The 26,449-nt window shown below is 37.5% G+C and overlaps 1 protein-coding gene across 2 annotated transcripts in view; it reads left to right on the top strand.

Annotated features, from left to right (window-relative positions):
• DARS1 (aspartyl-tRNA synthetase 1) overlaps positions 1–26,449 on the top strand; it is a 52,820-nt gene that overhangs the window by 447 nt on the left and 25,924 nt on the right. For both annotated transcript variants that reach the window (XM_081935295.1, XM_081935294.1), the window contains exons 2-6: positions 1,951–2,008; positions 4,193–4,285; positions 9,021–9,123; positions 24,397–24,499; positions 26,211–26,291. In XM_081935295.1, the coding sequence (XP_081791421.1) occupies positions 1,984–2,008; positions 4,193–4,285; positions 9,021–9,123; positions 24,397–24,499; positions 26,211–26,291 (405 nt within the window). In that variant the 5' untranslated portion in view covers positions 1,951–1,983. The remainder of the gene's footprint in view (positions 1–1,950; positions 2,009–4,192; positions 4,286–9,020; positions 9,124–24,396; positions 24,500–26,210; positions 26,292–26,449) is intronic.

Genomic DNA, 26,449 nt, shown 5'->3' with positions numbered 1-26,449 from the left:
CTCGCTCCTGGGACAAAACCTGAGCCGTGGTGGAGGGGGTCCTGCTTCCCTTTCTCCTCTTGGGGCCTTTTCCAAGGCCGCCTCGATGCCCTTCGGACGAGACTCTCCATTCACCTCATTTTTCACTTTTGTCCCCTCCTTGTTGCCTTTAGAAGGCATGGGAACTGGCTGGAAGCGAAAGTAGGCGTTGAGAGAGGTTTGGGGCAAAATAGGTCAAATGAATGAGGGTGAATAATATCCCCATAGTGGGTGGCTTCAACATCTTTTAAAATTGTCCCCTTTCATCTGGATAAGCCATGTATTTTGTGTGTGTGTGTGTGTGAGAGAGAGAGAGAGAGAGAGAGAGAGAGAGAGAGAGAGAAAAGCCAAGACAAAAAAAAGTATACAGATTACAAAGGAAGCCTTTTTCAAAGTAAGTTTGGGAGAAAACTTGGGTTTTGAGGAGACAGGATTCATTAAAAACACAGTCAAACAGGTGTATGACACTGTTGTGTGTAACACTGAGAAGTGGACATCTGTGTTCAAAATCTATCATGGTTAAAAAAAGCAAAATGAGAGCCAGATACAACTTATTTTTGCAGGTAATAGGAATGGGCTAAAAGTAGGCAAACCAAAGTTACCCTGGTGTTTAAAATCAGTGGTAGACTTTTATTTCCCTTATTGACACTTCCTACAGATTTGCTACTGGAAATTTGCACAGAACTGGAAAATACTCTTGTTTATATCAAGGGCTTGGTACCCATGAATAAAGGTTCTGCGTACCCATTAGTAAAATTAAAATATTCTGTTCCAAATGCATATCTTTATGATAGCTTGCCGTACTAAAAGTATTTTTGTCACATTCTGTTCAGAACCATTTTTGTTTACAAAGTGTAAATGATATGAACTTGTTCAAGCTCACAAAGTATGTGTTCAAGAAGTTTGTTCAAGCTGTTTTCAGGTTTCTTTTGCTATCACAAATTTTATTTTATAGCAGAATTTATTAAAATTCTGATTTTAGTTGTTACACAGTTGTTTTATAGAATTGGATACATGTACTGCTTTTTTGAAATGTTCTTAGTAATTAGTGGTCTGCAAGGATCAAATTATTTGTCTAAATGGGAGTTGAACATGGTTCAATAAAAGAATGTACAGTTTCAGATTGATTGAAAAACATATTCCTTTTCAAAATCCCCAACATGAGCATGATGTGATTAAAACTTGCTGCACATCATTTTTGCATTGTTCGGGACATACATTTTACTGTAGTGTTAATATCTTAATTTCAATTCACTTTATGATTGCTTTTCTATTTTTATGCCTTAGTGCATGATATATTTTGCATAGCCCTATTTCTGGGAATACTTTCTTTTGTTCCCATTCAAGCCTAAATAACCAATGAACTCTGTTTCAGGGTTTGAAGTTCTTCAGATTAACTGGGATATTGAATGCCATAGTCCAATTTCTCCTCAGAAAGTAGTGCATTCTCATAAGTTATGTCTGAATACATGAATTACATCTGTTAACAGTATTAGTAACTCTTATTTTCCATCCTTTTATAATTACAGTAGAGAAGTATAGTTATTATACAGTTCTCACAGTTCACATACCGTGCTTCAAGCTAAAATTGAAAGAGAATGAAGTCATAGGTGGTGCACATTTTCTTGTGCTTATCACTATTAATAAATGATGAAAGTAATTTAGTACATAGGACTGAATGTTACTAAGTGATTACATATATGCGTAGCATGGTGAGTGATTCATGTATCTTATTGTGCTCAGAGGTGAATTTATTTTGAACTCCATTACTATTGTATATTTCAGAATCTCAGACTAGTGTGCAGATTAGTTAATTCTAAATTTCATATGTAGAATATGTTATTTACCCGTGAGGAATTATAGTGAAATGTATCAAAGCATGACTGTTTGATTATGGCACATTATTATACTTTGTTGCTCTTCTCTTTTCAGGATTATGCAAAAGAAAGGTATGGAATATTGCCAATGATACAGTCCCAGGAAAAACCAGGTCAGTTTCAAAATTCTGTAAAACATACAGAGAAGAAGTAATACAATAAGTAACATAGTGCTGATTGTGCCTCAAATTAGTTTTGTTTCTAGCTTTGATGGAGGCAGTTTGAGCTTTTCCGATATTCTTAGGTGGATCTTCAGTCAATACAACATACATGCACACTTCAAATCCAAGAATACATTAAGGCAGAAACTTATCCACCTCAAGAATAAAACACCCAGACACAAACTGAGGAACGTGGTATATGCAGTACAATGCAGTGAGCCATGCGCAGATCTGTACATTGGTGAAATAAAACAACCACTTCATAAATGCATGGCACAGCATAGGAGAACAAACACATCAGGACTAGATTCAGCAGTCCATCTGCATTTAAAAGACAAAGGCCACTCTGTTGAAGACAGCAAAGTCCATATTTTGGACAGAGAGGACTGCTGGTTTGAAAGAGGGGTCAAAAAGGCCATCTATGTCAAAATTGAACAACCCTCTCCCAATAGAGGGGAAGGGATATGACATCTACAGTCTATAACACAGTCCTTTCAACAGTTCCAAGAAGGCTCCACATCCATTTGCACCACTCAGGTGACCCTGATGACACAGATAAACCTCCAGATGGCCTCAAGGACTGACTAAAAGAATGCAAATGGAGTATAAAGGAGTATAAATCCTTCCATTCCCCACCATTCAGTCAGAGCTGGAGAAACCCCAACAAGTCCAATTTCCTCTTGAAAAAAAACACCTTTGGGACAACCATGACCTGGATGACTCCATGGACATATCCCAACATTACCATTACTACCGTAGTGCTTGACTTACAACCAATCGTTTAGTGACTGTTCAAAGTTACAATATCATTTAAAAATGTGATTTATGACCTGTTTCCATACTTATGACCACAGCAACATCCTCACAAAATTTGGACACTTGGCACGAGCTTGTATTTGCAGCAGTTGCAGCATCTCAGGGTCATGTGATCACCATTTGCAACCTTCCCAACTGGCTTCTGACAAGCTAAGTCAACGGGGAAAGCTGATTTCACTTACCACTTGATTCATTTAATAACTGCAGTGATTCATTTAACAGTCCCAGCAAAAAACATTGTAAAATTGGGCATGACTTGCTTAACAATTGTCTTGATTAACAACAGCCATTCTGATCTCAATTGAGGTCATAAGTCAAGCATTACCTGTATTCACAAATTCCTATAGCTATGTTATAGCCATTCCATTATAGAAACATAAATACAAATATTGGAATTATACAATACTGCAGGACTATTGATCTTCTAGACAAAAAAAGAAAGTTTATATGGGAGAAATTTGTGCTATTGGTGTCACCTAATTAATTCATATGTTTACATAGTTATCAAATGCATATGACATTTTGTCAGGAGATAGTAGCTGTTATACTGATATGCATAGATAAGTCTTGATGAGAGATGATATTCTCAGGGCTCATAGGCAAAAGCCATCTTTACATGTTTCTCTTACAATTTATTGGTAGGCCATTCCAGCAGCTTTTATTTTATGGTCTTTCTAGTGTCTATGAGGAAAAGAAAAATAATAGAATATTGTTCTTAGTCTATAGAGAGGCAGGAGATTAAATGTGTTACATAAATTTAAGGAATTTTCCACATCACTTATAAAAGTACTCATGAGATTCATTTCTCTTACGACTAGAGATAATGTTCTGAATTTTCTGAACATACAGTTTTTAATCTCTTACTATTTTAAACAGATCTATTTGAGAAGGAAATTATATTGAATTATTCTGCTATTTAACTATTTTGGACTTTTTTCCATAACAACATTTGAAATAAGTTTCAAAGTTATTATTAAATGTTAAAGTCTCTGGAACCTAAAATATTAGATTTTCAAATATTCATAGAGACATTTATGGACAAGGAGCGCACAGTGACAAATTTCTGCAGTTTTTCCTTGTCTTCTCTGTTCCCTAATTCCGTTTTATCATCCACCTAAACTTTAGGGGAATACAGGGGCTTTAGGGAATACAGGGACTATAAAAGAGTCAGAATTGCTGTTTTGCCCCATTCCCAGCAACATATTAACAAGTATAAGCCTGGATCCAACCCACAATTTTGCTAAGAGATTCAATAAATAGTTTTTCATGTAAATATGAATAAGTGTTCTCAATATATGTCACTATATCTTTTATATCCAGATCGTGTGTTGGTACGAATAAAGGATTTGACAGGAGAGAAAGCTGATGAAACTGTTTGGGTTCGTGGAAGGATTCATACTAGTAGAGCAAAAGGTAAGATTGCTTCTTTTGACATTGTCATGAGTCAGAAAAGCTCAAGCATTATCTCCTTGTCCTGGTGTGTTTCTTATATGTATTTCTATTGCTTACATCCCATACATCCTATCTTTTTCCACTTCTACTTCCATTGCTGCCATATGTTCTTTTCCATGTATTCACATACTTGTGATCTGTGCATAACTTTTATTTTGGTTTTAAACATCACCAAATTCAAAAACTCAAGATGGTGTGAATGTTAAACACCATAAAATAAGTTGAAATCCACTGAAACAGAAAATTGGGGCAAAAAAATACAGATAGAAATACTAGCTACCCATCATCCACCAGTTAGGATCACAAATTTCTCTGGCCTCTGGGAAGATGGTATTCCAGATAGTGGTGACAGGAACAGAAGGAGGTATGACTTGGTCCTACAGGATGGTACTGTTTTGTTGATAGAACTCAGAATATGCCCACTGTATGAAATCTTACAGGACATGCAAAGACAATTGTAGAAGGACAATATCACAAATAACTCTTTTAAAAGTCATATACAACTTTATATGACTTAAAGATGACAATAAATTGTACCAGAAACCCACTGGTAAATTGTGCACCTCATAGAAGAGAAAAGTCACGTAGATGCACCAAGATGCACCTGAAGTTGCTTGCATGCTTCATTTCATTGCCATGGGCAAACTGAAAAGATGATTTATCAACAGAAGGCTCACTAGGCTTACGTATTTCTCAGTTTTATTATGTATTCATATATTGAAAAATTGTTTAAGTGATACGTTGCTTTTTACAAAGGTTTATCATCGAGTAGATTAAAGTATAAAGCAGAAGTTGTTAAAACAATACAATTAAACGATCAGTGAAGATGATCTAATAACAAAAAGAATGAGGTTTTAAAGTGCTACAAATAAAAAAGCCAATGCAAATTATAAAACATATTGTCTACAACTTAATAACTGGACAGTCACATTCAATTCCAAGTTGAAATAGGGAAGTCTTGGCAAAATGTTAATGTTAAAAACATTTTAGCATAATTCATTAAGATGTGGGTTGCTCTGATGCAAGAGGAGTTTCAACTAACAAATCATCAAGATTTAAAAATTGTCACTTTGCTCACATGGACCTAGAATAACAAACCTTGATCAAGGAGTACATCTTGATTCTCATCCCTACTAGATAGATCAGATCTGGAAACTGACTCCATAGGAAGACTAGAATTGCACTTTATTGAGACATACAATACTGTAGTAATAAAATCTTGCAAGTCTGCCAGTTTCTCCTTCCCTCTCTCTTATACCCCAGGGAGTCAAGAGGATCCAGTCTTTCATGCCTCCCTAGTCTCAGTGCATACTTCTGCACCTGTTACTGTCTTAACAGCTTCCGGTTGGTTTCCCCAAGGTGATCCCCTATAAAATCGTAATTACTTCTGTAGGGGAACTGTAAACAGATCAATAAAGTCCTGTTCTGTCCTATTCAACGTCATAAAAAAGACATCATAAGCATTTTTATTGTCCTGATTTTTTTTGTTCCCAATTGCTCCATCACAGTATCTCTCAGTAGACATTACTATTGGAGACAATGGAGAGTTGTATAATATAATGCAATTATATTATACAATTCTCCATTGAATATTATACAATTCGCCATTGAATACACCAAATACTTTAGTGCACTAATCCATACCCTCATATACTTTCAGTTAGATTATTGTACTATGCTTTTTGTGAGTCTTCCATAAATGTGGTTTGGAAACTTCAATTGATATTAAATGTAGTAGCTGGAGTTAATATTTATGATTATGCTAGTAACATTGTTTGTTGGCTGCAAGTATGTTTGAGGCCCAATTAAAGCACTTGTATTGATTTACAGATTTCTTCATAATGTTGAGTTTATAGTATCTGAATAAATGTCTCTTTTCATATGTTTCTATATTATTTCTATATAGTAGATAGATGCCAGGTCAAAAAGAGTTGTAGAAGTTCATAAACTGGGTCTGTTTCACAAGCGGAGGAAACTATTATTCTTAAAATACATTTATCAGTATTCAACTAGGAGAAACAATGTGCATGTTTGTTTGTTTTCTTTTTATGCACATTTTTGTTTTGTCTAGTTTTGCTTTGTTTTTGTATTTTTTTTGCAGTTTGTATTTTAATCTTTTCAATAAAAATTATATATAAAAATATGTTATGGAATAGGGTTAGTTGCAGGTTCATATTTAAAAATTATTTGAAAATGAATTTTTGAAACTCCTTTTAGTACAATATATGTTCTGTTCTATGGGATAACTTACTAACTAACTAACCTACAATAAGGCATTAACAGGAAATTCCCAAAGTATTATTTATATTGTTATTATTCTATTAAGTATTATTATTAGAAATAACATTACACAATGAAAGACACAAAGAATCACTTCTTTGGCTGGTATTCTTTGAAAATTTGATTTCTAGCCAATTATCTAGTTGGCTAGTTGGCTTAGATAGTTCTAGGAATTATCCAAGTAATATTGTAAGTTATAACATGTCCCCATCATTTTTCTTTGCAAATATGTAGCTGATATAATAAAAATATTTAATTCTTGTAAAATATATTTAATCTGTTTTAATTTCACCCAGTGCCAATAACTGTAGGAATGTCTCTGCAAAAATTTTCCATAATCTATCTATTTTGAATGTTAAATCCCTATATTTCATCTTTTCCCACTTCTTTTTTCCTTGATTCTTTTGTTTCCAGGTTTAGCTATATCTACACAATTATTTTTTTTAATTATTGTTACATCAGGTGTATTGTGTTGTAGTATTGAGTTGTAGAAAGTGATCAGTTGGTAAGTGAAAATCCCACAAAAGTTTAGCATAATTTTCAACTGCTTGCTCAATTTTGTGGTCATATTACCTTCTGGAAATGTGTTAACTTTATTTTTTTATGCAAATGGCCAAGAATCATAGTGACTATTCTGTCAAGATGTTGTTTGAGCAATGTTGTTACATCCACTAATTATGTGGTCTTTAGTTTCATTTTTTCTTCATAAAGTATTTATTTGCTGTAGTTAATACCTGCGTTCAATATTTGAGTTCATCTTTTTTGTTTGTAATTTTTATTTACTACCATTACTTGAAACAAGTATACCATATGCCAAGATTCCTTTCTGAAACCAAATCTGTCAAAAAAGACATTGGTAAGAGAAAGATTAGAGTATTTTAAACCCGATAACCAATCCAGTTTAAGCTAACTGCTTATAGAGCTTGATTCACAATTATGATGCCATTTTTGTACTGGGCAACCAGGAAGAAATGGTAGATGAGTTGGAGAAGGTAGAACTACAGATGCTGAATTTCATTTTTGACATTTTGGAATAGCCAAATTAAAATGATAAATGCTCGTCCAACATAGGGTCCTTGAGAAACCTATAGAAAGCCAGCTCTGGAGGCTTTGCTTGACATTGCTACTACTACCTCGCTACCTGAAGTAAATTATAGTCTAGTAAAGAATGGGACATGAATCTGCAACCTGTAGCCTCCAAATAGTTTACACTTCAGTTCTAATTGTGGTTTAAAATATCTACAAAGCATCAGGTTGCTTAACTCTGGATTAAAGAAGTAACTGAAAAAGCATGTGTTTGTTCAGTGTCTGTCTTCTCCCCTCTGTTCAATGATAATAATAATAATAATAATAATAATAATAATAATAATAATAATAATAATAATAATAATAATAATAATAATAATAATAATAAAATTTTGAATTTATTAGCCGCTCCCTTTCCAGACAGGACTCGGGGCGGCGTACAATGGAGCATATAAAACACAAAACATATGTACAAACACATAAACATACACATATACAAAGACATACATGCATTGGGGAGGTAACAAATTATATCACATTAGACAGTTAAAAATCACCATTAAAATACCCCAATTGTAAAACACAATTTAAAATTTAAAAAATTTAAAAGAACTGTCAGGAGGAGTAAGAAAAATTTACGGTTGAGCCAGGCCAGATAATTGAAAGAGATGGGTCTTCAGCTGTACACGGAAGGAGCGGAGATCGGAAGTAATCCTGATGTCACGGGGGAGGTCATTCCACAGGGCTGGGCCCATCACAGAGAAGGCTCTGCTCCTGGGTGTCGCCCCCCGACACTGTTTAGCGGACGGCACCCGGTGAAGTCCCTCTCTGTGTGAGCGGATTGGGCGTAGGGATGTATGGGGCAGGATGCGACACCCTGATATTTATTAAGTACTTTGAATGTGCCAAATTAAGTCAAAAAGGTAAAAGCACTGAGGCGGATTAGAAACCTCAGAATCAGCCTATTCTGCTTTGAAGCTTAGTTACCTTAGATCTGGAGGTATTGCCATGGTTTGTGTGTCCTCATCTAAAATGTTTGCATATTTTTACACATAAATAACTACATTATTCTTTACATCATATTATTTTTAGCAAGGGTAAGTCTGAGCTTTTTTCTGAAATGTTGTATATATTATCCCTTGATATTTTTTCCCTGAAGGACAATTTCCTTTAACAAAAACAAAAAAAAATAAATTCAAGATTATTGTGCTGGAAAAGCCACAGCAAAGACTATGCAGTACATGTCTGTGATTGTACTTTTCTTTATACATCTAAAGGCTGGCCTGATATTAAAGGAATAGACCATATTTTTTAAAAAAAAATTCATTCAGAAATTCCCATGTAATTTGTCCTGGAAACACTTGCATTATTTCTTCGTCTTTCTTTTCAGGAAAACAGTGTTTTTTAGTCATACGTCAGCAGCAGTTTAACATCCAGGCTTTAGTGGCTGTGGGAGACCATGCAAGTAAGCAGATGGTAAAGTTTGCTGCCAAGTAAGTAAGCAATTATATCCTGTTACCACAGTGGACAATTGTGGGAATTCTGGCTCCTGGGGGTTGGGACCCTTTTCACACATTAACATCAATGCAGTACTTGTTTTTTTAAATGTAGGTATTTAAAATTTGTCAGTTCACTATAACATTGAACGCTTTAAAATTTACAAAAGACAAAATGGAGCCCAGGCCTGAAGTTCATTCTGAGCTGCTAAAGGGACATTCTTTGCACAGACAGTTCCCATTTATTTCAGCTCGCTAACAAAACGATTGGCAAGTTCAGCTCCGAGACGTTATTTTCTTGGATGTCTCTGTGTCCCTGTGAACTCAGTCTCAACCTTTTTTTTTCTTTTAAGTGTCAGTTCCTAGCTATGCAATGTATTTCATCTTGTCTAAAGAGCAAGGGCAAATTAAAAGGTGTTTAGAAGTTCAGCACTGCGATTTTTTTCTTAGAAGGGCTTAAGAACTTAATTTACATTCCATTAATTGGTCTCACTGGTGCTTAATCTTGTTCTGTGTAGGGTGTTTTTTTCCCTTCATCAAACATTTTCCTAACAGTAATTGATTCTTTCTGTTTTACCAAAAAGGACTGCAATCAATGGACTCCTCCTTTTTGTAGATATCTTTAAAATTTTGGCCTGATGATGTGACGGGTTACCAAAGTAACTTTGGGCCAGTCACACAAACTCTACCTCACAGGATTGTTGTTGTGGGGAAAATAGGAAGAGGAAGGTAAGTTGGATAGGTTTGCTCCCTTGAGTTATTTATAGACAATAATAAAGGCAGGATACAAATCAAATAAATAAATAAAATCTGGAAACAAGGACAGAAAGCAAGATTTCCTGGAAACAAACTAAACAATGGACCAGAGTACTTCTAGACTTGCTTTTAGAACTGTTTGAGTCTGAGTCTGTTTCCTGGTATTTACATTAAACGTGAGAATGGGTGTTAAGGTGACTTTTTGTTCTAAGATGAATAGCAAAATGTACATACTTACAATTATTCACTTTGCAATTGGTATGTTGCATCAAGATTTAAGGATTACTTCAGTGATTAAAAACATACTAGTACAAGATGTTTGAAATACTGCTGTTCTCCTTCCTTTGTTAGTAAAAGAATGAACTCTTGTGATAATCCAGGTTTTGGTCAATTGAAATCTCAGAACAGGATCCCCCCCCCCTTTTTTTTTTTTCTAGTCCTGTCTCAATTTTTTTATAGTATTAAAATTATAGTATAAGCCTACACTTGACCTAATATGTTTTTAAAAGCCTCTTCTGTACTGAAGTAAGCAGAAATGTTAAATCAGGGGTGTCCAAACTTGGGAACTTTAAGACTTGTGGACTTCAACTCTCAGAATTCCCCAGCCAGCCATGGCTGGCTGGGGAATTCTGGGAGTTGAAGTCCACAAGTCTTAAAGTTCCCAAGTTTGGACACCCCTGTGTTAAATCTACCATTGCAAATGTTGGCTTCCCCCAAAAGCCAGTAGAGACCCCATCCAGTTGGCCATTTACAGCCACCAGCAGTCAGTGTCTACCTGTGCCTATAGAAATATCACAAGTGCAAATAGTTCTGAGGGTCAAGAGAAGGAGATGATGAGATTTGTACTTTCTGAAAAAGAGAAATTCTAACAGATCTAGCAATTCAAATTGATGGAGATTATTACTTCTCCTTTCTGAACTGTTCTGACATAATGCTTCATAGACCCAATCTTTATTGGAGTATTCCCCGATCTGATGTCCTCCACCTTATTTAGACACTGTTACCACAATTTTGAAAGTATCATGCAGGCAGGGGTTCTCCAACTATTGTACATGATTGTGCACAAAATAAAAGTTCCCCATAGAGTTCCTATGAAATAACGTGTGGGGTGTCAAGTATTCCATGTAACAAAAGCTGAATGATCCCAAGTGTTTACCAGCTTGTCAGATTTCTTTCCTCGCAGTCTAAACAGGCAACAGTTAATTCATAGAACAAGAATCTTGCTTAATAATATTTAGTAGAAGAAAGGTTACAGTTACAACACAATTGCAACCAGTACCCTGTTTACAACTTTACTCTTATCTGCTTTCTTCCCATTTCTTTTGTCTAGAGCTAAAAGCTCTGTCTTATTTATGACGACATAAAAGGTTGCATCAGTTCCCTGTTTTATTAGCCCAGTATGAGAAGTAATTCATACTGCCTTGGGAAACATTGAGAGTTTGTTTTTTTACAATAATTTTATTAAGGTTTACAAATACAAAGATCAAAATCTAAACCGAATTAAAGAAAATATAAAAAGTAAAAACTAAAATAAAGAGATGAAAAAAAAATACATGATGTCTCCCGCCTTCCTCCAGGCAAGTGTAAACAACTTGGATAACTTAACAAAATAGCTTCCTTATGATTCAATCCCGGTCAAGCATGCATATATATGTGTGTGTATTTGTACTGTTAAATAAAGGGAGACTAGTATACATCTATTTCAAGCTATTTAGCTCTCATCAGCTAGCCATAGATCAGGAAATAGATCTATACTAGTCTCCCTTTATTTATCAGCACAAATATAAAAAGGCAACATTAAAAATATGGCTTTCTGCCTGGATGGTCTCCTACAGTGAGCCAATAGACAGAAAAGGGGAGTAGTGAGTTCCCTCCCATATTTGGGCATACCAGGGGTTGTAACACAAATATGTGTGTGTGTGTGTGTGTGTGTGTGTTTTCGTAGATTTTCATGGGTGTAGGTATGCTGGTCTTGTTGTATTCGGGTCTTTTCCCATGCAAGATTGAGATTGTCTTGGCAACGTTTCAGGCTGGTGTTTTTGGCTTCGTGCTTATGCGAGTAAGGCGTGGTCGGGGCTGTCGTCTTTCTATAAATCTTGGGGGGGGGAGTGCTGACTTTGTTGCTGTAAGTGGGTTGATTGGCTGGGTAGTTGCATCCTGATTGGTAGATGAAGTTGATGTTTGTAGATTGGTGAGCTGTTTCGTATCATCCTGTATGGCTGAGGTGCTGGCTGTGTGTCCGTTGTTCTTTTGTGTTGTAACAACCTGGATAGTGGGTGGGGCTCGTTTGTTTACTAGGGCTGGTTTCCAGATGTCTGGTAGGCGGGAGGTATCATCACGTTTATTCATGTTGTGGGGGTGTTTATTTCGATGGCTTCCATAATTGCTCTCTTGTTGAAGTGTTCTGTTTTGGAGATTAATTTGGTTCCTTCAAAATCAATTTCATGTCCTGTTGCTTTAAGGTGCTGGAAAAGGGAGGAAGTTTTTTCTTTTTTTCTGACTGCGTTCTTGTGTTCTGCGATGCGTGCATTTATTTTCCTATTAGTTTGTCCTATGTATGTTGCAGCGCAGATTTTGCATGGTATTTCATAGACTCCTTGGTTTTCTAACTGGATTTTGTCTTTGGGGTTTCTTAAGATGTTGGCTATTTTTTGGTCAGTGCTGAAGGCTGTCTTGATATTGTGTTTGTGGAGAATTTTGCTGATTTTATCTGTGGTGCCTTTGATGTAAGGGAGGAGGGCGATGCCGTTGTCCTGTTCTGTGTCTCAGTTCTTGGGGGGAGTCTCCCTTTGGATTAGGTTGGTAATTGTTTACCTTTGGAATCCGTTGGAGATTAATACGTTTGTGAGAATGTGTAATTCAGTTTTCAGGTGGTCTTGGTTGGCTAGGCATTTGGTTCTGGAGATGAGGGTCTTGGCTCCAGAGTTGATCTGTGCACGGTGGTGATGGGATTGTGCGTTTAAGTAGCAGTTGGTGTATATTTTTTTTCCAATAGACGGTGTGTCCTAGGGACCCATTGGAGTTTTTGTAGATTAGGACATCCATAAAGGGAAGTTGGTTGTTTGCTTCTATTTCCATAGTGAATTGTATTTTGGGGTGTAGGCTGTTGAGATGTGTGAGGAAGTTGTCCAGTTTTTCCTCACACATTTCTTTTGTAAATCCAGATAAGAAGGCTTTCCAGATCACTCTTTTGATTTATTATCTGTATGCTCCCTTTAATTATTAAGACATCAACGGTTTCATTTGTAAATCTATTTTGGCGTTGTTTTCCATATCACTTTTATACACCAAACATTTTAAAATCCATTTTCAGATCGACAGCATATTTCACCATACCACTTTTATAAGCAGCACTTTTTTAAAAAAAACTCCAAATCCACATTCAAATCTGTCTCAGTTATTCTCCTATCATCTACTGTACTACATATATTATTTTATTTATTTTTTTAGCACTGCAGGAAATATTCTTTCAAGTACATCTGGTCCTTTAACTTTCCAAGATCCACATTCTATTCCTCTTTTTGCATTGGAGTTTCTTTTATCCAGGATAGAAGGTTTTTACCAGTGGTGCAATACACTTGCCTTTCTGAAAGTTCTTAACTCCAACAAAACCTATAACATGCAGCTTCCTAAAATAGTTAAGAGAGAAAAGAAGTGAGACCACTATCTCTCTGAAAAGCGACAAACTGTATCTTAAGCACAGTTCCCCCAGTCCCCAGACCTCTCAAACCTGCTGATGAAGTTTCTTTCATGAAGGCTGTTTCACAATCTCTTTGTAGGGAGTTTCTGTATAGAGCCAAACATGTGTGATCCTTGTTCTCTTCTTAATTTAGAGAGGAATTCCAAGGAGCCAATCCATTCACTAGGTCTTAATTCAGCCCCATTGGCTCCTCAAAGAGCAGAGCTGTGCTCAGGCTGTTGAATTTGGAACAAGCACCGTGCTCCTGGATTTACCCACAAATGCAGTATGTGCTCTGTGTAGTGTTTATAATAGCAGTACTACTTCCAAACCTGGGTAAATTACCCAAAATTTAAGTAAATTTGTTTTTCTTTGGCTAATGATACACAAACCCATTACTCAAATCACAACAGGGACATTTAAATAAGAGATTTCTGATGAGTAGTTTTGGGTAATGAAGGAAAAAAGTTTGGGGAGCGCTGATGGATAGGCTCAGGACAAACATACTCTAGCTGATCCATGGTTGATGCCCATCAAAACCTTGCTTGAAGTATAGCAGTAGCAATAACGTTTTAGGCTTATATACCGCCCCATAGTGCTTTACAGCATACCCTAGACCCGTGATGGCGAACCTATGGCACGCGTACCACAAGTGGCACGTGGAGCCATTTGTCAGGGCACGCGAGGCGCTGCCCTGTCAGCTGGCCAGCGCGCATGCGCGCACTGGCCAGCTGAGTTCACCTTTTTAAAAGCTATTTTTCGCCTTCCCCAGGCTCCAGGGGCTTTATAGGAGCCTGGGGAGGGTGAAAAGAGCCTCCCCTGCCCCCCCCGGAGGCTTCAGGGACCCGGAGGGCCTCCGGGGGGTCGGGGGAGGCTCTTTTCGCCCTCCCCAGGCTCCTATAAAGCCCCTGGAGCCTGGGGAGGGCAAAAAAAATGTAAAAATGGGGGGGTCGCGCGTTTTGCGCGCATGCGCACTGGGGTGGTCGCGTGTTGCATTATGGGTGCGGCACGCCCGCACTCGACCCCACTGCGCTCCCCCCACTTGTGGCACGCGAGCCAAAAATGGTTCGCCATCACTGCCCTAGACAGTTTACAATGTAAAAGCATTATTTGCATATTGCCCCCAACAATATAGGTTCTCATTTTACCAACCTCAGAAGAATGAGAGACTGTGTCAACCTTGAAAGATTGAACTCCAGACTGTGGACAAAGCATTGTTACCTGCAGTGCTGCTCTTTAACTACTGCATCACTCCTCTAGAATGGAGGTAGTCATGATAGAGCCACTTATCAAAGGCAGTAGTGTCTGAATCCTATATTAGGTCAAGTCGTATTATGGCTATAGAGGCTCTGGGATGCATTCTTTAGGTAGTAGCATGACTGGAGAATTTCAATATGGATCACTCAGATGATCACTATCAGGTCTCCCTGCAAGATGCATCACTCAACTATGATGACTGCAAGTCCTACACTGGATATCAGCCAAGTAATGTGACCAGTGATTTATTCTAAAATGTGATAATCATGAGTTGGTTTCTGAGGAACACCATTTTTTCCTCACTTCTGATCATACATATCTGAGCAGTAGGCAGCTAGCTACCAGTAATCTGGAGAGTTCGTGTAGGTACTAACTTCAAATGATGAAATTCAAAAAAGTGAAGGAAATATTCTTATTGAAGGTTATGAGTTAACAATCAGGTTTTGAACAATGAGTTAACATGTCATCTTTCCTGGAGAGTACCCTCTGGATGAGTAAGAAAGTAAGAAGTAAGTTAGTAGTTTTGCCAGGTTTGGTAACTAAACAAGAGCATGTCTTCTATCATGCTTTACTCTGGTTTGTTAGCTATCTAAGATAACAGAATATATGTTGGAGCCAATGTAGCTGCATACAACCGTGGGTTTTTTTTGAGCTGTCACAGAATAAAATTCAACTTGAGCATTTTGTATTCTGCTGGTGTCAAATCTGAACTGTTTTAAGTGTTCTGGTCATAGAAAACAGAAGTAATTAGATACTAGCTGTAACTCCCTCCACATCTTCAAGAAAAACTAGTGTACTGAGAGTCTATCTACCAGTCAGACTACCGAAAATTTATCGGTGTGTGTGTGTGTTTTTTTTAAAACATTCTTGAAACTCTGAGAACAATTTTCAGTCAGAAACAACAGCAACAAAGCCTATTCTTTTCTCACCCACTGAAGTTTTCTTAAGCGAGAATCTGTTTTGAAAACATTTCTCTATTCCCCCCTCCCCAAAAAACGGGAGGAAAAAACAGAAGTGTTTTTAGTTTAAGTAAATCTAGGTTGCACAGCCCACAGGTTATAAAACAAAGAGAACAGCTCATCTCTTTTACATTCCTTTCAGTGAACACATCTCCCTTATGACATTTTCCTAATGTTTTGATTATATATATATAATCCTGTACGCGTCGTGTGTGTGCTCGGAAGCGCCGAAGACTTAAAAGACCGGTAAGGAGCTCGGGCAGGCGCGTGGGCCCTCCGGAGTACTGTACCGGAATTGTATCCAGTGTTCCAGGCAGGCTCCAGCACACCTGTACCGGGACGTACCGTCTGCAACCCACCACTGTTAGGAAGTCTAAACAACAGATTTGATGAACTTTGTATTGCAACCTATTTACCAGTCACAAGCCCAGCTCAAACAACAACACTTTTCATTTCTAATGTTTTACTTTACTCACAGAGAAGTTCATGAACTTCTCCAGGAAGTTTCCAAGGGTCAAAAGTGACTCAAAGACACTCATACACAGCCCACGTGCTATTTAATTACACTAATAATTTTAAAACAGTAAGGTAAGAACATATGAAAAATGCACACACATTCCAAAGCTCAACAAACGTACCTTTTCAATATCAAATACACATTGAAGTTCCACATCAGCATCTCTCAGAGCATCATGTGCAGGGTTTACTTGTATGCCAGTATTTTGAAGTGGGGGGACGGGGACGGGACACAAGTAAGCCCTGGATGATCAGTGTTAAGGATAAAAGATTTAAAAGTACAGGACACATAGATATGGATAAAATAAATTCTTCCATTCTTTACTATAGTAGCATGTCTGGTGATTAACATCTTTTTTTAATTCTCCTATTTTTAAACACTGGCCCCTGCTGCAGTGCCAGTGCTTATTGAGAAAGCAGGAAAAAAATTCAAAAGGCACAGCCCAGTCATAAGCCCCAAAATAAATCTGTATTGTGAGAGCCACAAAGAAGTTCTGTTCTGTGATGTTTTATAGAACCTTACAGCTCCTTCTTAATTTTATTTTTGATTAGTTTTCTATAAACTGGGAGAGAATATTTTTTTAAATGTTAAAATGTTGTTAGCTTCTTTTTAAAGACTCATTAGTACACACACACGCACAAACACACCAATGAACAACCTGGTGTTGAATTAATGAATCTGGCTTTTCAAGCCTTTTCAAGAAACCTGCTTTGAACAGCTTATAAGAGAGAGGTTCCTATAATAAGGAAAGAAGAGTTTTGGAGGTTATGCCGCTGTGTCCATTTTTCTATAATGTTTCCTTAGCCAACTAAACAATAGTTCCTCTTTCTTAGTATTAGCACATAACCGAGAACTTTCATAACTGTGGAGGTAACTATTGGCACAGTTGCACTGAACTGATGTTATTTTGGCTTTCATACTGTATGCAAATTCTGGATAATTGGTTTCTACTGCATACTTGTTACAAGAAACCGTTTCTTAAACTGAAAATATTTTGCAGATTTAATAGCAGTAAAAAAATCAATAGAGCTCTTATGTCTGAAGTTCAAAGAAAAATGGTATGGAGTTGTTTAAGTTGTATATATTTATTTCTGTATAAATGTTCATCTTGCTTTTGTTATGCAAAAAACACATTGATTTCAGTAGATGCCTCACAGCTTTAACTCTCTTTTTTAGTGCTATGTAATAGGGAGACAAGATTAAGATTGCCGTTCTTATTATCTCACATATAAATCATGTATGAGATTGTCAATCAATCAGAATAGAGCTGGAAGGGATCTTGGAGGTCTTATAGTCCAACCCCCTACCCAAGCAGGATATCCTATAATATCATTTCAGACAAGTGACTGTCCAGTCTTTTTTTTAAACATTCTACAACAGTGTTGGCAAACCTTTTTGGCACCAAGTGCCGAGACCCGGGGGGGGGGGAGTGTGCCGGAAACTGGAAAAGCTGCCAGGAAGATTATCTTCCGGTTTCTGGTATGCACATGCGCACTAGCCACCTGATCTTCCAGTTTCTGGTGTGCGTGTGCACACAAAGATCAGCTGGCTGGGCGGCTGCTCTTCCGGTTTCCAGTGCTCCCATGCACATGAAGACCAGCGTGCCAGAACCCAGACGAGCAACGAACGACGGCTCATGTGCCCGGAGAGATGGCTCTGCATGCCACTTCCGGTACACGTACCATAGGTTTGCCATCACGGTCCTACAACTTCTGACGGCAAGCTGTTCCACTGGTTAATTATCCTCACTGTTAGGAAATTTCTCCTTAATTCCAGGTTTCTTCTGACTTTGATTAGTTTCCATCCATTGTTTCCTGTCCGGCCTACGGGTACTTTATAAATAAGTTGACTCCCTTGTCTTTGTGGCAACCTCTCAAATACTGGAATACTGTTATCATGTTATCCATAATCTTTCTTTTCTCTAAACTAGCCAAACCCAAATCCTGCAACCGTTCTTAATATGTTTTAGACTCCAGGCCTTTAGTCATCTTCGTTGCTTTTCGGACTTTTTCGAAAATCTCAACGTCTTTTTTGCAATGGGTGACCAAAATGGGTGTAGTGTTCAAATACTAAGGATTTCTAAAGCGGTACTAACAGATCACATGATTTTGATTCTGTGTCTCTGTTTATACAACCAAGGATTGTATTAGCTTTTTTTTTTACTACTGCCACACACTTGTTGCTCGTATTTAACATTGTCCACTAGGACTCCCAGGGCCCACATGGTGTCTTTATTTTACTCACCTCACCTATTGGACACTGAATTACTTTTTTATTTCCCTTTTTGTAGGCCAGATTATTTCTCACTGGTGTATACAACTGAAAACTCACTTTTTTTTACATTTCATTTCGTTGCTTTATTGTCCTAGAATTCAGCTTTTCAAGATACTTATTTTATCTAGGGGTATCGCCAAGCCGCGTGAGCACCTGTTCGCTGCCGCCCGGCTCCCATGGCTTGGCGCCTTCAAAATGCCAGTGAAAGGCACTCTGCATGGCTGGAGAGGGGGGTTGCGCGAGCGGCTGTTCCGCTCCCACTCATGCGCCTCCCAGCCTCACAATGCCCTGGCCCAGCTCTCTCTGCAGAGGAAGAGCACCTCCGCTACCGCCGAATGGCTTTTTCAGCAGCTTCCAAACCGAGTCTCCTGGCAGTGGCTGTTCTGGGCGTACGCTCTATGGTTGTATGCTCTGCCAACAGCTGGCCCACAACCATAGAGCCTACAGCTAGAGCGGCCACTGCCAAAAGAGTCAGTTTGGAAGCCACCAAAAAAGCCGTGCAGCGGCGGCAGCGGAGGTGCCCTGGCCTTGCAGAGAGAGTTGGGGCCAGGGCATCGTGAGGCTGGGAGGCACGCGAGCGGGAACAACCGCTCATGCAACCCCCCTCTCCAGCTGTGCAGAGTGACTTTCATTGGCATTTCGAAGGCGCCAAGCCACGGGAGCCGGGCAGCGGTGAACATGCGCTCATGCGGCTTGGCGATACCCCTAGGTCAGTGAATGGAGCTGTGCCCGACTGGAAAGGGTGTTTGCCGGGTGGCTGCTCGTGAGCGTGGTCGCTTCATGGCTGTTGTGTTGCGCTGCTGCGACAGCGCAACACAGCCATTCGCCCCTGAGCTCTTTGGGAGCCCGCTCGGAAGAGAGCAGCCGCCCGGCAACCCCCCTCCTCAGCTGGGCACAGCGCTGCTCACCAACTTAGTGGTATCCCGAAGGCGCCAAGCAACGCGATCACCTTTGCCTCCTCTCCCCCACCCTCCCCGGTTCCTGCGGCTTGGCACCTTCGGGATACCACTAGGTTGGTGAGTGGTACTCTGCCTGGCCGGAGGTGGGGGGTTGTCCAGGGGGCTTATTTGCGGGGGAGGGCTTATAATTTTGCCCACCAGAAAATGTGGCATGGCCTTATTATCAGGACATGTCATATTTTCAGGGAAACATGGTATAATTCTGTTTTCTGAATCCACACAAGTAATTTTTATTTATAAATTGTTCTTAATTTGTTTAGCAACAACAAATTGATTATCAAAGGAAAAGAAATCCAACTTTACACTTTGGTTTTATTTGGAGTTCAGAATTGGAAACCATGACTTAAGAGGAAAAAATAATTTCAAAATGTTTTACAAAATAAAGAAAGAAAGAGAGAGGGAGGGAAAGAGAGAGAGAGAGAGAGAGAGAGAGAGAGAGAGAGAGAGAGAGAAACTAACTTTTATTTCCTGTGCAGCAAATATAAGCAAAATTCTCCTTTATAGATTGTTCCTGTCATACAACAGGAATTGAGCCCAGAATTATGATTGTGTAGCATTACCGTCATCAGTCAATGCACCGACATGATTAATTTTTTTGCAACAGTTGTTAAGTGAAAATGACAGTTGTTAAGCAAATGCCATGGTCATTAAGCAAATCCATTCATTTGAATGGGCATTTCTTACCAGCAAATCACAGTCACCTCAACATGTAATAATGCCATGACTGGTCATAAAACTGACCCATCCGGCATGTCGTCATGTGACTGAGGGGACAACAGAATAATTTATGGTAGCCAGGAATTCTTCACACACTATAAAGTACCCGCTCCGTGGCCTTCATAACTTTGATCAGTTGTAAAATGGCCCATCATTAAGCCAGGACTACATGTACACAAAACCCTAATTTTTTTTCTATTATACAATTTCTAATGAAAATCACATTGCCCCCCCCCCCCTGTTTCTTGCAAAAAGTCTAGAAGAGGCTTCTAAACATAGACATTGCTTTTTCTTTCATTTAAGAGGTTAATTTAGCCATTTTCTCAATCTCAATCATCTTCACTAACCATTCTTCTATTGTAGGTGGTATTGATCTTTTGCAATTTTGGACATACAATAGTTTTGCTAAAGTTGTCATATATAAAAGAACAAAGTTCCATAATTTTTTTTTTCTAATTGCTTGCCCATTAGTCCAAAAAGAAAAGTTTCTTGTTTCAGTTGTACTTTAATCATTAAAATCTTCTGAATCAATGCACATATTTGTATCCAAAATATTTACACATCCGTAAATCATGACAAAATGTCCCTTCATATTGTTCACATTTCCAGCAACAATTTGAAGTATCGTTATACATTATATACCAATTTCTGCAGTGACAAATCCCAATGATATATCTGATAAAAATATCTTTAAGACTGGAACATAAAGTAGATTTCAGTCCTTTCATCCATGCACTTTCCAACTGGTCTTTCTGTATATTGGAATAAAAGATTTTAGCTCATTTTATCATACATTCTTTCATTAGTTCTTCTGTCTGATATTTCAGTAAAAGTTTATACATTTTACACATTCATAGATAATACATAATTCTATTTCAAACTCAGTTTTCTTTTGTTCAAAAATATAAAATGTTTTAGCCACATTTAAACCTTTCTGCTAACTGTACATAAGAAAACCATTGACAAGAATATCCTTCTGTTATCAAATCCGGAATTCAATTTACAATCTGTTTGAAAAAAATCTAGTACCTCTCAGTAGGTTAACTATTCGGGCTTATTAATACATTATTAATATAGGTGTTTTGGACCAAAATCTGGGTTTATTTTTATTCTGTATTCTAACATAATGATGACAGTTTCAAAATGTACAATCATCTTTACAATTGATCTGTTCACATCTGTGTCAAAAGCAATCTTTACCTTCATGTATACACTGTTTTTGAAAAGAGGAAGAAATAGAAAAAGGGATGGGAGAGGAAGAAAGGGATATTTAATCACTTTTGTTCTGGCCCTATTTGCTGCTTACTTTACATCTTCCTATACCAGGGGTGTCAAACTCAAGGCCTGCAGGCCACATTCAGGCTACAGGGGCCTTAGATCTGGCCCATGGGGCCATCCTAGAAACAGCAAAGGACTGGCCATGGTGCCTCAGCCCTCCTGAGTTCCATTTTTGCTGGCAGAGGGTTATAGCAGGCTGTCCCAGCCAAAAATGGAGATTAGGAGCCCGTTTTCGCTGGCAGAGTACTTGGGCCGCCACAAGCGCCCCTGACACAGGTGACGTACAGCCCTCAATGAAATTGAGTTTGACACCTATACAGTCAAATGTCAGCAGTTACATCCTTGATAGAAAAATGATAGTTTATTCTTATTTTAAATTTTAATTCATTTGGATTTCAAATCCTATCATTGCCAGCTAGTATGTTAAATGGCACGGGATTATAATCATAAAAGAATTTCTAAAGATTCCAACAAATTATCTACCTTTGTCTGAAGTTATGTGCTTTCAGATATTAAATACAGTATAAAACTATATCAGTAATTACCAAGTCCCTCTGCATTTTATGTGACAAAGTACCCATTCTTTATTTAATTCCCCTTTTTTGCTTTAATGGAAAAATAATAATAATAACTGTAACACATTTTCTTTACTATATTCTTATTTTTCTTTCTTTACTTCCTTTTCTTTTCCACACCTTTTCTTTTTATTTGTTTATTTTTTAATTTCTATTAGGTTGGGCATGGAAAAATATAAATTCAGAATTTTTAACTGTTTCAAGAGACCCAGGTTTATGCAGCTTTTAAAAGTGTGGGAAATGCTGTTGAATGGCTGTTTTTTAAATATCAATAATACTTAAAAATGAATCAAAGCTTACGTGTTCACTAGTATGCTAGATTTCAAAGTTATAAATAATCCATATAATTAATTGCATACAAAATGTAAGAAAATAAGCTACAGAAACAGTAAGTGATAAGGGGGGAAATAGGATACTGTGTTTTATGTCAAAAACTAACCTTAAGGCCATACACCGGGAGAGGGAGAGGGAAAGAGAGGGAGGGAGGGAGAGAGAGAGGGAGAGCTAGGAAGGTTTCATGTTTCTCAGAATAGATACAAAATTAATCACATTGAGAAAAACAGGAATTGGTTTTTCATTGAATCAGTCTGTCGTCCACTTGTCCAGTGACACTACGTTTATTTAATTAAAAACAACTTTTAAATGTATTTGTTTCCTAACTAAAGAAGTGAAGGGTTTTTTAAAAAAAAAATGTGTTTGAGAAAACTGATTGAAAGTGATTCACCACTAAGTGGGGTCTGTGGGTTTGATCTGGCAACCCAGAGTTGTTGCTGAAAGATGTTTATACAGATCTTACCAAGCTGCAGTCCTGTGGTTAAAATAGAAAGTCTTGACTAATATTTGGATAACAGAAGTTTTCATTTGAAAATTGAAACTGAATGCTCTGTGACAATTGAATGTAGGGCACTTTGTTACAGTCTCATTTCAACATCACTTCAGCTTGAAAACTCTAACTTAAGAGTTACACGAACAAGCGGTTTTTCCATCTGTTTACAAGTGCAAACGGTGTGTGCGCCCAAGCAAGTGAATTTGCCCCATTTAGGTCGCAAAAGGGGATCACATGACCTCAGAACACTGCAGCGGTCATAAATGTGAGCCAGTTGCCAAGCATCTGAATTTTCATCATGTGACCATGGGGACGCTACCATGGTTATAAACATGAAAACGGTCATAAGTCACATTTTTCAGTGCCGTTGTAACTTTGAACTATCACTAAATGAACTGTTGTACATCCAGGATTACCTGTACCTTTTTAGGAATGCCTTATTAACATCCTTGGACATTTATTTGATCTGAGAGATTTGAATTGTCAAACAATATACGGTACTCCAAATCCTACCTACAACCAATCCTCAAGCTTGCAGCCATTGAAGAACGGTGTGCTTCATGTTACAATTCATGCATTTGGCAGGCGCTATGCACTTACTACGGTCATAGCAATCTGGTCACATGATCTCAATTTGCAGCCTTTACAACTGGCTTCTGATAAGCAAAACCAATAGGGAAGTCACAAGTTGCAGTCACATGACATGCTTAATTACCACAGTGATTCACTTAATGACTACAACTGACTGAAGTCATAAAAAATAAAAACAGTCACGTTTCTTTCTTTCTTTTGTCTGTGTCGCTCAGCAGTGGAGTGCTGGTCCCAATTGTAGTCCGTGTGGACTACCTATATTTCTGTTTAATGCTTCCCAGAAATAAGAAACAGTGATTGGATAACTCAATTCTGTTACTAATTTATTGTAAGAAGTAATTTAACAGAAATATTCATTCTTAAAGGAGAATTTTAAATATTCCTCCTTAATAATTTTATTTTACACTAAAAATGCCTGTGTCTTCTTTTAAAAAATAGTCCTTAAGTTATGACCAGAACTGAGACTGGAATTTTGGTCATTAAGCAAATTATCACATGACTGGACCTGTTTTATTTTTATTGCGGTTGTTAAGTGAATCATGTAGAGATTAAATGAATTCAACTTCATCGGTTGTTTTCTGGCTTATCAGAAGATGGGAAGGTGGCAATCGGGACTGCAAGAGGCTGCAACCATGATAAATGTCAGCTGGTTGCCAAGTGTCTGAATTGCAATCATGTGACCACAGGGGTGGTGAGACAATCATAACATTGAGGATATATCATAAGTTGCTGTTTCTGAAGTTGTCATAACTTTCAACTATCATTAAACAAATGTTTGTAGGACAGAAGCTACCTATGTCTATCTGCATGATTAAATAACTGTTCCAAACAGAAATGAATCTTTGAGACTTACTGATTATTGATTTTGTTTTTTATTAACAGCATCAACAAAGAGAGCATTGTTGACATTGAAGGTGTAATAAGAAAAGTGCCAAATAAAATTGGCAGCTGCACCCAGCAAGATGTTGAACTCCACATTCAGAGGGTAATATTTTTATCAGCAAATTAAAATGTGCCTTGACATCATTGTTTCTTATTACTATTTTGAGAGATAACTTCCTTAACTGCAGTCCTTTTGGTTTACATTTGTAAATAACAAAAAAATAATAATCCTCATTTATGCAGCAAATTCAACTGAAATAGAAATCAAGAAGAAATTTTAGTTTCATAAGGCAATGAAGATTTGTTTTCACCTATTCTAAATTGGTTTCTAACAATGACAAAATATATACAGGCTCTGTTTTTCTGAAGATATGACTAGTTCAGAACAGATATATATAATGTAATCCAAATAAACATGTGCATCCCTCAAGACAAGCCACTAAAATTCCAGCTGTCTTTTAAACAAATTCAGAAAGTGTAATAGTTTTTCCTCTAGTAGAAAAGTCCAGACTCCGGGATTTTTCAAATATTGCCTTCCCTATTAAAAGGGAAGAGGAAAGCAAAGATGTGGGGAACCTTTTAGGAATTTTGCAATATCGGGGGTGAATTATGAGCACGCTTGCAAATTTGCTGCCTACGTTCAGGCTTACATGTTCATAAAATGACTGACATGGTGGGAATAGACAGGCACTAAACACTTGACTTTGGGATGGTGAAGCGGCTTCATGCCAACTCCACCAGCACATAATAAAGCTTTGTATTACTGTAATTTATCTTTGCTTTTTTTTCCTGGACAAATTCAGTCATCTGTCATTGGAACAAAAGACAGTTCTAAGAATATGTCAAGAAAAAAAGAAAGAGCTATTTATCAATCACTTATTGAAGCAGGTTCCTAAATATTTACTCACTTAAGATTATGAATTTATTTTTCTTTTATTTTTTTCCCCTTCTTGCTGTTTTATTCTTATACTTCCCCAGAAGATTCTCATATTATTAGTATATACATTTATGTTTATATTTTACATTTTAAAAGGACAGGACAGTCAGATTATAATTCTGTTCAAGACCTTCAACTGCAGCAATTCATTATCTGTTTGTTCGTTTTTCCTACATCTGAAACTGATTTTGTAATTTCAAAACAGTTCAGTTCTTTCAGGCTTGTTATTATTTTAAGTGATTAAGTTTGGTTAATATCTTTTATAATACAGTTTTTGGATTTTATTTTAAAGATGCTATCTTTAGTCAATAATTCTGTTAGAAATATGAAAATTAACCAAATACAGGTGGTCCTCGAGTTATGATGTAATAAGGTCTGCCATCATGGTTCTAATTCATGACAGTCATAAAATGGGTTGGTCACCTGATTTTACAGCCATTGGTGTGGCAATCATTAAGAAAAGGTTGTGGTCATTAAGTGAATGTCTCTGTTATTAACTAAACCAGTGGTTCACTATGTAAATCTGGTTTTCTATAAAAACATCATCAAACTTGGTCATGTGATCATGGAGCCCTGCAAACAGCTGTAAATGCTGAAGTGCAGTCATGTGACTGCAAGGGGGGAGGGGGAAACTGTCAAAACTTCGAATATAGGATGCTAGTACTCCCCAGGTAAATCTGTTGGAATTTCAATCGCTAAACAACCGGTCATAAATCAAGGGCTATCCGAACATGCATGTTGTATCTTTTTTTTAGACCTCCATAGTCTTTTAGTAATTGGTTTGGCTTCATATTTCTTGCAGAACCATGCCTCTCTAAATCCCACTGTAGTTCCTGCAGTGCATTTAGTAACTATGTATACATCATGTCTCTTTCAGATATATGTAATTAGTTTGGCTGAACCGCGACTGCCCTTGCAGCTGGATGATGCCATTCGGCCAGAGGTTGAAGGAGAAGAGGTGAAGATGTGCTTTGTAATAAGTAACATTGTATTAAAATTAGTAAATAAATAGACAGAGGCTTCAAATTTTAGCTGCTATTAATAATACTCCTATGTTGAATTCTGAATGTTGGGCCATCCAACATTATCTGCTTCCTAGTTCATAAATATGGGAAA

The sequence above is a fragment of the Natrix helvetica genome (assembly GCF_964273705.1).
Source record: "Natrix helvetica genome assembly, chromosome: 1".
NCBI classification, from domain to species: Eukaryota; Metazoa; Chordata; class Lepidosauria; order Squamata; family Natricidae; genus Natrix; species Natrix helvetica.
The sequence above is the reverse complement of the archived record's forward strand: the minus strand, read 5'-3'. Positions and strand labels throughout refer to the sequence as shown.